At 32.0% G+C, this 12,779-nt stretch overlaps 1 protein-coding gene across 1 annotated transcript; it reads left to right on the forward strand.

The window, feature by feature from the left end:
• The first annotated feature begins 10,859 nt into the window (after positions 1-10,859).
• Positions 10,860-12,549, forward strand: LOC137397386 (uncharacterized). The gene is made up of 3 exons (XM_068083676.1): positions 10,860-11,640; positions 11,835-11,999; positions 12,122-12,549. The coding sequence occupies exons 1-3, from the start codon at positions 10,860-10,862 to the stop codon at positions 12,547-12,549; spliced, it is 1,374 nt and encodes a 457-aa protein (XP_067939777.1).
• The last annotated feature ends 230 nt before the right edge of the window (positions 12,550-12,779 follow it).

Raw genomic sequence — 12,779 nt, forward strand, 5'->3', positions numbered from 1 at the left:
TCTTGACTATCTTTTTAAACACCCACTTGCAGGCTACCCGATAAGAAATGAAAGAGATCCTTACATTTTCCAGGCATACTGTTAGTAAATTTTAACATTTTTAGTTGATATAGTTACGTTTTTATGGCATTGTTGCAAAATCAAACAAAATATTTTGTTTTTAATTATGTCATTGGCTTAAAATTAAAGCATACATAAAGATATATATTGTTTAGCAAATATGTATCTTATAACAGACTTTCAGACTGTTGCAAAGAGACAAGTTATGTTTTATGAGTAACTTTAGAACCAAAAAAGCTCAGTTTAACAAAGTTTTCTAAAATTTTTGTCGATATTTCACTTAGAGGTTGTTGTTACATAAAGTAAAAACTCTACAAACAACCCGATGATTATAAGTAAGTATATGGCTATCTATTGTAGGTGTTTATGTATTAACTCGTTGTTTACAGCTAGCTAATTGAACTCGCACATTAATTATAATAGTTTCACTAATCTCCATGTATCATAAAATACATCAAAATATTTTTAAGTTTCAGCCATGCAGCACGTGTCTAAAGACCTTCCTACACCAAACCACTATAGTTAGCAGATTATTTTAATACTCTCAAGCTTAAGGAGACAAATCGAGGCCATACAGTAGATTATAACAACTGTATTTAAACTAAGCAGAACCTGATCAGTGTAGACAAAGATACATACTATTTATAGACAAGATCTAGTTTGTCTGAGCTGAGTAGCATTTGTACTTGTAATTAGTGTTTATTTTACTCCGTGTAAATATAATTTGAAGTGAACAAATACAAATGTTATTTAGACCAGACATAAACAAATATTTTTTAGACCAGACAAGTATGAGTACCATTTAGATGAGACAAACTCTCATACTAGTATGACTAGACAAGTCTAACCTCTACTCAAACTAGAAACACGGAGATGCTACTCATAATACACAAGTATAAATATTATTCAGATGTTACATGACCTGTATAAGCAGAGTAGCATTTTAACTTGAACATAGCGTTTATTTTACTTATTGTAAATAGAATTTGAAGTATGCAAGTATTAACGCTGTTTACATAAGATAAGCTTGTATACTACTTTAGCTGGACAAGTATAACTGCTACTCATATTAAATAAACAAATATGTTATTTTGACTAGACAAAAGCAAATGGTATTTACAGTAAAGAAATGTAAATGCCATGTAATTAAACTATAAATGCTATTCAGATCGGACAGGGGTATATACTTTCAGAATAGACATATCACTATTATTCAGTATAATCCAGGGTAAATACTATTCATATAACTCAAGTAGGCTAATTCAAAATTGATATGTTGGACTATTATTCAGACATGATGTGTATAACTGCTATTCAATCTAGACAAGTAGATACACTGCAAGTTTTTATGATTTAATGACCTCTTGATAAGCCAAAATTACTTTTGTCACTTTTGTCAATTGTAACATGTATCACATTAGGTTGGAAGTTTGTGATCGGAAGTTATTTGTTTATTAAGTGAGCTCTAATGTTGTAGCTGTTTTGCAATTGAGTTAAATGTAACCCTTTATTTGAGCTTTTGAAACTGTCTCGACCTAACTATTGCCAAACTCAAGACAGGAAATAGAACTAGAGCGCCTGCGCACGGCTGTTAAAACATGGCTTCTCGCGGTAACAACAACTCCATATATTGTAATGGATTGCGGGCAACTGCCTTTAAAGTTATACTCGGTCCGTTACTACTTGTTGTTATTGATTATGTTGGCCACCGAGTCAATCATGTAGTACGGACAACGGCCCTGTTAATATATTTTAGTTCGGTTCTGTGTCCTTAAAACAGATATCGGGTCGTATCTAATTACCCTCAGGATAACCGATTTAATAAATAAGACTTTTGCGAGTAAAATATCTGTATTTTATTGTATCGTGTCCAAACACCAACTGCCCTTCATAAAATTTGGGCCTCTTTTATATACTACCAATTGCGGGTAAAACTTGCCAGGACACGGAGAAACGAACTAAAGGCTGTGTCGACCATAGTCCGTGTTCCGGGTAACAATGACATTATCGTTAGTTCAATATAAGAATATATACAGTAATTCATATAATTTCATGAGTAAAATTCAAATATAATTTACATACTACTGTTAATACACAAACAAAACTTAGCATAAATGAAACAATAAGAATGAAAGTGTTAATGTGTGTTTTTTTAGTTGAAGTACTTCTTTGTAGATCGACGGCTATCGGTTTCATTACACATTTCATTACACATTTCATTACAATATAAAGTAAGACCTATTCAATAGATGGTAAAAATATACATGTACAAAGCAATATTTTTATAATAATTGTTATCAATCAAGCTCAAAATTCTTAGAAATACATAACTTCGCTATTTTAGAGCTGTTTGTGTCACTTTTGTTTACAAAAAATACATGCATATCGCTATTAAAATGTTGTATTTACATCATTTAAACCAGGAGAAAATTCAACTTAAAAAGAGGTTTATCAATTTCATATATCAATCGTGCTAATCCTTGTGTAGTGAAATCATCACCAAATGCTCATTATTTTACTGTCTCGTGTCTCGAGTCTCGAATGTTTACAAGACAGTGTCTCGAGTCTCGTCTCGAACTTAAAAAACCTGTCTCATTCCACCTTTAGCCTCTAAGCTAAATAATGAAATGCTCGTTAACAAAAACTGGAATTCTATAAAACAAGAAGCACCTACTATTCCCTGGCAAATGACGCACCTCCAGTTTGAATAATTATTGTGGTCAGGTCATTTAGTTTGGAAAAAATGGCTGAAAATACATAGACGCCTTGGTGCACTGCTTGTTCAAATGTATATTTTAGTAAAATTAGCTGTAGCCAAAAAGGATCTAACAATCACGTGTCTAAGTTTGATGTCTAAAGCTCAAACAAATTATCCGTAAGTTTGACGTAGGTCAGACAATCAATTCCTAGTAAGCTCCATTTCCAGAACTTTATAAACTACTAATAGTGCAGTGTGGAAAGGATTACTACCTATCTTATTAGAATGTATTTTTAATTGACGTAAAGCCACTTTATCTAAGGAGTTATAAGCTATGAGTCCTTAATCCTTATGGCACTGAGGGCATTCTAACTCACATAGTTCATGAAGTAGTTGTGCATCAAAAGATGGCTTAACTTTATATATAGAAAGTCTATAAGTCCAAGCTTTGCATATCTTACCAAATATATTAATATTATAAACTACTAAAGATGTCATAAAACAAGCTATTAACCTTGAAAAAGATTAGTGTGAAATCAAACAATAACAATCTAGCTGCATTTTAATGAAAAAAAAGTTTATATTAGATGAAAATTGCTTATTTACATATTAATTGTAATTATTCTATATACAAAACCAAGCATAACTGAAAATATTTCTTATCTGTAATTTACGTGCTTTATGAAAGTAACCTTATTTTCAGCAACACCTTTTATCAGCAAGTATCCAGAATTATACACATATTCGTTGCTTGTACGATATTATATTGATATTATATTAATATTATATTGATATTATATTATATTGATATTATATTATATTGATATTATATAAGTGATATGCTTTTTTTCAAACAGCTTTGAATGGTGAAAAAGGTTTTAGCACTAAATGAGGGCAACATAAGAAACTTACTCACAATCAGTAGTTACTATTTAAATGCGTATACAATTTTAAACCTTTTCATAACAACCTGTAAGTATTTGTTTTGCACTATATCAAAATCGTCTATTTGCTATTTAAGTTTAACTAAAAGGAAAACCATGTTTAACTTTTACCGTTGGGTTATATACTGAGTTTTATGTGGTTCTTTATAGCTTCTAAAGGTTGAGGAAACCAACGCGCTTTATTTCAGCACAAAATAAAAAAATATATAGGCCTATATATATATAGATATATATATATATGTATATATATGCATACATATATCTATACCTATATATATATGTATATATATACATACATATATCTATACCTATATATATGTATATATATACATATATATATCTATACCTATATATATATGTATATATATACATACATACATATATCTATACATATATATCTATATATACATACATATATATCTATATATACATACATATATATCTATATATACATATATATATATATATATATATATATGTATATATATATATATGTACTAGTGAAATGCCTGTCGTTGCACAGGTATTAAAAACAGCTTCTAAGCAGTGGCAGGTAATGTAGTATTTGCCTGCCACTTGAAATTAACCTGAAACATCGCCAATAGCTAGTTTGAGCAAGCTAGTAGCTGTATTGCTAAACTTACTAATAAGAGCTGTGAGAGCAAGCTTTAATGATGTTACGCAGTTGCGTATTGCAGAGTTGGTATGCTATTTTAACCTAGATAAATACTCATATCGGCCGATGAACCCAATGCATCTCGAGTAGCTTAGTTGGTTAGCTTATTGCCTGGTGAAAGGCACTTTCCGAGATCGAATCTTCTGCAATACGGATTCTTTAATCCAACGTTTTAATAGCTATAGCTGACCAGACAGAATCACAGACTGAACGACAAAAGGACAGACACTGAGATTACTATAGATAGATACTACTAAATGCCCAGCCTCGCTCGGGTAATAAAAGTCTTTGCATAGAAAAAATATTTTTTTTAACATATAACAGCATTACCATTCTAACTTTCAACAACTGAAATATATGAAGTTTTGAATGACTATAATTTTACTAATAGATGTAAAATCATCTTTAGCTTATGCTGCATACTCATATGGTTTTTAAATTTAAATACAGCTGTACTAAAATAGTAGTTTATAGCAGATAAAACAATAGGTTTTAGGGAATTGGTACCACAACAGCTTATAGCAACAGTCCCAAAAATGAACTCCTTTAAACCATTCTCTCACAAAGACTTGTCTGTCATACATGTAGGTGAATTAGGTACTAAGATTTAGCGTTCTCATCTGAATAAAACATGAAACGTGGTAAATAAGTTAGTTATGTGGAGAAACCTGTCGGTTGCTGATGAATCCTGCATTGCATCTGTAATAAAATTTTATGGTTTTACTAACTCAGAGTCGATGAAATCAATTGCCAAAATCAACAAAATCTCTAAACTCAGTAGATGTTCTGACATCTGGTTATGCACATGATTTATTCTCAGTTATTTTCCACCTTTTATTCGCCTAATTTATTTATTAATTTAATTTAATACAATGCAATTTAATCAGTTTTATTTTATTAAAACTAGTCAAATAAAAAACAGCCATGCAAAAGTTTGCTTACTATGCATTGTTTAGCAGGCTTTTAAAAGGGAATGTCTTTTTTTAAGCACCGAAAGCTCTGCTTGAAGCCATTTGTATGGATGTTGATGGTTACGTACCATCAGCCTAACTCATGCACAGTTGGTATCAGATTACATGCATTAATGGTAGCTGTTTTAGACTTTTTTTTAATACAACATATTAAAGTTAACAAAAAACACTCACGACCTCAGAATTATTCTCACCAACTTAAAAACCTACACTTCTGCAAAAGAAGTATTTCAACAATTTAGATGAAGGTAATACTGACAAATGAAGCTGCATATTCAGGACCTATGAAACCAGGTTTTTCGTACAAATGTTAACATACTATATGATTATTATATCTATACAGGAGATAGGCGTATTGAAAAGTTACTTACAAAGAAGTACATCATGTAAATACAGATGAGTAACTACATGTACAAGTACCTTTAATGTGCTATATACAACTTCAGCTTATCTAAAATGGTAGTGGTAGGTTGTACATATAACTGTTGCTACAAGCACTTTTTAGACAAAAAGTTATTATCTGAAAGTCTTAAATTTAGTAAAGTTCTGTTAAAGGATAAGAGGAAAGAAAAAATTGTATTAGCGTGATAAATGATATCCCTTATTTATGGTAAAACTTTGTTTGGTTCTTTGAAACAACCTCAAAATTTTGCTGCAATCTTTTACCAACCAGCTTGAGGTACACCAGATTCGCTAGACTGATAAGCAAACAAAAGATGGACAATATATTTAAAACTTCCTGAGAGAAGTTTGAAAGAAAAGACCAACCAAGCAGTAAGTGATTTTCTTTTACATGTAAAGTGTCACTTAAAATGATCAAAAATACACTCTTGTTTTTCTTAACACATTTTTTTGCTATTGGATTACATGTATTATCCTATAGCGGTAAAACCAAAAAACAGTTCCGAAAGTTTAAAAATGTAGATACATGTAACACAACAGAGGTTGCAATTTTTTATACTTTGGATAAGATTGCATGAGCTGTGATAGTTGTATATTTTGCAATATCATGTCTGACTGTCTCAGTTTATTACATTTAGCATTGTACTGTTACACAGTAGCTCTCAACTAAAATAAAGCTAGGAAATATCAACCTATTATAGTTCAAAATAACCAAACAAACTATGTGTAGGTCTATGCTTTCATTATGCATTTACACACATTAAAGATCTTCACACTTTAATTAGTGCATCTAATTGAAATGATATGATCATAAATTTAAATTCAGGTACTGACTTCATTACTATGTTGAAACATATTTTAGTAGTCTAGTCTTTTTAACATAAATAGGACACTTGTCGTTTTAATACTGATAAAATGACTGCAATAAGAAGTTAATTTCTAAATAGCAACCACACCTCAAGGCTCACAGGTCCCTAACAAAATTCTATTCTACTCAAATCATATTCTTTAATTAGTTTCATTGCCAACAATTTATAAAAATATAATAGCCTTCTTTAGAAAGGATTACTACCAAAATCGGTCAAAAGTTTTCCTTGTTGACGTAAAGACGCTTGGTCAAAGTACTATAAGGCTATTAGTTGTTAATCATTATGAACCTAGTATTATTTTAAGGTTAGAATGTACGTCATTTACGTAAAAGATTCTTATCAAAAGTCAATGGAACTTTATTTATATATAGGAAATTTGTTAGCAACAGTTTTGCATAATCCCCTATATATCTTTTAAACAACATCTAGTATCATGAAACAGGCTTTAACCATCAGAACAAGTACAGTGGAATAAAATAGTAGATATGTTAACTACTCCTTGAATCCATGCAAATTAGTTATATGTACGAAATGTTTGGTATTTAAATAAATATAATAATTATTCTACAAATTAAATCAAATATGTTTGAAAATATCAGTTTCTTTTATTTACTCATACTCTGACAGTCTGGTGTGCCGTGAGAGATCGAAAGGTGTAATAACTAAATGCACAGTTATTCTGGAAGGTAGAAAATTATTGATCTGTAGAAGAGCTTCGGTCTGCAAAGCTGAAAGTCACAAGCTGGAATCCGTTGAAACCAAAGTTTAAATTCAAACTTCCCACAAATCTGCTCATTGCCTTTTGCCAGGTTGCAAAATCTATATGGTTTCAAAATTTGGAGTTCCGTCTGATTCCTGAGAGCCAGCCTCTTAAGCATCAGCCTGCCGGCTATCAAAAACAGAAAGAATCTCGGGCATTGCTGTACGTACTGCTAATCTAAAATTGAACCTTTTCTTAAAGCAATCGAACACAGTACAAAATTGTTGCATACAAAACTCATATTGGTAAACTATATTATTGTTTTACCACACTTTTCCATATTATATTATTTTATCTACATGGTTTTTTATTGCTGAGTTTGGAGAGTTTGGAGTGAATAAATACATTATTATGTCTGCTATTATTTGCGCAGAGAAACACAACATTGTCCTTACTGCGTTCTAACAAAACCTTTTGTTACATCTGTTTGTAGCTCAGAATATGTTTCCTTATTGTCTTGACACACTATTCATGGCCCACATCTACTATAAATATACACATTTACCTTAAATAGCCTCTGCTTAAATCTACATATAGAGAGAAAAGCCTGACAAGAAATACAAACGTAAAAAGGTATCGTGCTAATTGCAATCAACTATATGAGTTACATATAGTTACATATGACCTTGGTTCATTTTGGATATACTTCGTATGCTAGAGTAATTACATACAGCATTCTCTTCTACTTTGATAGAGTTGCTATTGTATCCACACGCCAAATTTGAGTTTTTCACCATTTAATCTAATAAATGAAGTGAAAGATCTATAAAATTTAAACTTTTTTCCCTCTTAACTACCGAGCTAGAATCAGGCATATTTTTTATGGACTTGCTGATCCTTGACAGAGTAGTGGGTGGCCAATGTTTAAAAACTGGTGTTTTTATGGTTATTATGTCTCATGTATGGTTAATTTGCTAATAAAGGTTGAAAGACTAGAATGCACAACTGTTCATTCTGAATAACTATAAAAATTGAGGTGTCAATAAAAATATGAATGTTTACAGTTAATAATTGAGGGTGACATCATCTGAGAGGGTAGAGAAATACTCCATCTGTTTATGAATTTTCTCTCATCGTGGGATCATAAGCTTAATTGTAAAGAGTTATTGATAAATGATTGATTTACTTACTGTAAAGCATCAATCATTTTTAGCAGTTCATATCTGTACATGTGCACTCAGACTTTAAGCATCTTCTTTATTTTCCAAGTTGGATCTTTTACAGCTGATGAGACAGCCAGCTTCTCATCACAAGCGTATGTATATAAAAACCCTTAAAAGTTTTGGCTTCTGCCATTTTTCATTGCATTTTTAATGAGATGTCAGCCATATGCCTACATACAAGAAGCTCATTTTGTCTCTTTTTGATCATCCTCGGAATGTCGCACAACGAACGTCTTAAACTCCATCGTCAGCAAGTGCTTGTAGTAGAAACTGTGACTGGCACTAATTTTAGTTACTGTAGTCTTAAGACTACAAAAACACTCTGAAGCAAATTGTGTAGAAAAGATCTTTTCAGCAAAAAAATTCCTTTTGACTTTCAGTAAAAAAATCAGCAGGATATCAAACTTTTGTTACAACCCAGAAATATATATATATAATTTTAATCAATTACAGAACATTAAATGAGATTTGTTTTTGTGGAGCAAATATTATAAGCATCATTCATGCACACTGCCTAGAAAAGCTTTGATAAATAAAGCATTTGGTAATAAGCTAATAAAAACATCACATATTTCTTTAGGACTTGAAAGACTTTTCAGGATTTTCGTATCAATAGACTGAGTGCCCTGCATTTATGCCTGAGCAATGAGGCTGAGAGTATTGCTATAAATATCCAAATATATGTATTTTTCAAAGTATATCTGTTCCTCCAGCTATAGATCTTAAAAATTGGATATTAAAATTCTGTTTTCTAATGGATTTAGCCCCCTACGATTGCATCAACAAGGTTCACATGCGTGTGCTCCACCACTGAGCCACCACGACTTAGTGACCTGTTGCGCTATCATATATCATATAACCCATGCACATGCTAATTATTTTAGCCTTGCACTACGATGCCCCTCATCAGATTTTTTTTGGTATATAAGTATATGCAACGCGATGCTTCTTCGTCTTTTTTCGTTAAAGCTCATAATTTATTTCAAATCTCAAATTTGGCGATTTTTGTATTGATTATACACGTAACTAAAATATATACGTAGCTTCGAAATTTTGTAGTTTACATGCTGGCTATTTAATTTAAATCTACATTTAGTTTGCTACAAATTTATTCAAGCTGCTCAAAAGACTTTTTCCCAGCCACATTATGTTTTTTTGGATTCTGATATGGTACCTTGAGCTCCTCAATCATTAACCCTTTCACTGACTATTCTATTTTCTCCAACATGTTAACTTACAACTTACTCTTACAAAAATATTTCTTTCATCACCAGAGTCAGTGCTGCTACTTTAATTATCTGTGTAACTACAATCTAAATCTGAATTAGGTATAATTCCATCAACATAAGTAATTATCTTCTTCCTAACTAGGGAGGTACTTACAAAACTTACACAAAAATTGTTCGTTTTCAAGTTAGAAATTCTTAAACAAAAATTTGAAACTGCTTCGTTATTTTAGGCTAATTTTATCGAAAAAATTATCATGAATACCTGTCAATACCATGAAAGTCCTAAAGATTGTTGGTTATGTTGTCAATGAATAATAAAATTAAGCTACTACGCAATTGCTGTGAAATTCGCAAAAATGCGAATCAACCATAGATTGCATATAAATGCTCATACGACAGTCAATTGGTTAAATACGAACAAAAGTTTCGTTTGTTTCAAAATCTTTTTAGTTTATTTCTTTTAGTTCAAATTAAAAAATATTTGTAATTGTATGAATACTTTTCAATTTGCTATTGAACGATTTTTTAATAGCGATATAGTATATTAACAAGCGCAATTTCCTCAAGAGTCGAACATTGCGTTCGCCAAACACGCGTTTCACAAAAAGTTCCTATCAGTGCTCGCTTTGTTTACTAGCTTACACATATTTTTTTTAAACTTAATCAATTAGCAATTCGTAATTAATTTTACATTTTACAACATTTGTAAGATTTACTGTGAGATTTATTGTGTAACATTACAAGTATTAGTTATTCCTCGCTTTCTTATAGTTACATACATTTACATAATTTGAGAAATATATATATATATAAACTTACATTCTCTCATTATATTTATAAACTTATAACTTTTGAAGTTTATAATATACTTTTTTACAGTTCGTTTCATTATCGTTATTATTTCAGCTTGCATTTTTTTAAACATAATTTGAGTATTGCGTTTAAAGTATAAACATTATTCATTTTCGAACACTGTTATTATTACTTACTACTGTTATTATTACTTATTAATGCTATCATATTCTTTCATATACAATTTTTATTAATGTGTTAAATACATGTACTGCCATAAGTTACACATTTTCTAATGCCTCCAAAGAAAAGAACCTGCAATGATTTATCAGAGAAAAGAGAAGGAAGACTTAGAAGAGACAGGCTGAGGAAAGCCGCTGCTAAAGCCTTGGAAACTGAACAACAACGAAATGAACGCTTAGCAAAGGCTACAAAAAGGAAAGCACAACTTCGAGCATCACAGACTAACAAACAATGTGCACAAAGACAAGGGTGTGATCGAGAGAGGATTGCAACTGTAAGATCTTTGGAGACTGATGAACAATGTGCACAAAGACAAGTGTGCAATCAGGATAGGATTACTGCAAGAAGATTTACATCTTGGCAAGAAAAGTTTAATGCAGCATTTTCTTGTGACAGCTCCTTTCACTATGAGAGTGATTCTGTTTGCTTGATAGAAAATATGAATAAAAATTGTCACCATTGTCAAGCACTCAAGTGGAAGGACGAAGCTCCAGGCATGTGTTGCGCTAATGGAAAAGTCAAAATACCAGTCATTGCTGCACCACCTGAGCCATTGCAAAGTTCAATGATTGGAGATAGTGCATACTCTCGCCACTTTCTATCTAATATTTACAAATATAACAATTGTTTTCAGATGAAATCCTTTGGATCTTCAAGAGAAATTCGCAAGCAGGGTTTTATGCCCACTTTAAAAGTGCAAGGACAGATTTATCATTTGCATGGATCACTTCTGCCAGCTGAAAACGAAAGCAACAAGTTTTTGCAAATTTTCTTCCTTGGCAATTCTGATGACGAAGTAAATCAAAGATGTCAAAATGTCTCAGGTGTCAGGCGTAGCATTGTCCAGCATCTGCAAGACTTTTTTCAGCGCTCTAACAACTAAGTTCAGCAATTTGAAACATCTATGAAAAATCTAACAGAGGACAGTTTAAAAATGATGGGCGATGGGTAGATGGGCGGCCAGCTGGAGAACATGAACAAAGATATAATTCACCTGAATTAGATGAACTAGCAATTGTTATTGTAGGACAGGACTTTGATAAGAAAGATATCGTGTTGCACAAGCGACAATCAGGACTTACAAGAGTTTCTGAAACGCAGATATCCTATGATGCGCTACAGTACCCAATCATATATTGGCAAGGACAAGATGGATATCATCTTACAATTAGGCAGGTGGACCCAAACACAGGTAATTAAGTACAAAAGAAGAGAGTATCTGCCATGGATTTTTATGTTATTAGGATAATGATATGAAACACAGGATCAAACCACTTACACAGATGCAGACACCTGCTCCATCAATTTTGACAGACATGTACACAGAAATTGAAAGTAAAAGCTTAACTTATATGAGACATAACCAAAGAAGACTTAGAGCTGACAGTTACATTCACCTAAGAGACGCTATACTAAATGATGATGCACAAAACATTGACCAATTAGTCATTCTTCCTTCTTCCTTTACTGGTAGCCCTCAATACATGCATGAGTATGTCCAAGATGCTATGACCTATGTCAAACAACATGGAAGGCAAGATCTCTTTATAACATTAACGTGCAATCCAAAATGGACGGATATAAACGAAGCTCTCATAGATGGGCAAGCAGCTCATGAAAGACATGACACTGTAACTAGAGTGTTTGGGCTAAAAGTGAAACTACTGCTCAACTTGCTAACAAAGGGAAAATTTTTTGGCGATGTTCAATGTTTCCTCTATTCAATTGAATGGCAAAAGTGAGGTCTGCCTCACTGTCATCTTCTTCTATGGTTGGTAGAAAAAATACGCTTAATTCAGGTCAACTCAATGATATCCGCTGAAATTCCAGATAAAGAAGAGGACCCAACTCTGTACAGCATCGTTACCAAACAAATGATACATGGACCATGCGGCAACCTAAATCGCCTTTCTCCCTGTATGAAAGACAGAAAATGCACCAAACAATACCCGTGAGCACTTATTCATGACAC

This window comes from Watersipora subatra, chromosome 5 (genome assembly GCF_963576615.1).
Source record: "Watersipora subatra chromosome 5, tzWatSuba1.1, whole genome shotgun sequence".
Lineage (NCBI taxonomy): Eukaryota > Metazoa > Bryozoa > Gymnolaemata > Cheilostomatida > Watersiporidae > Watersipora > Watersipora subatra.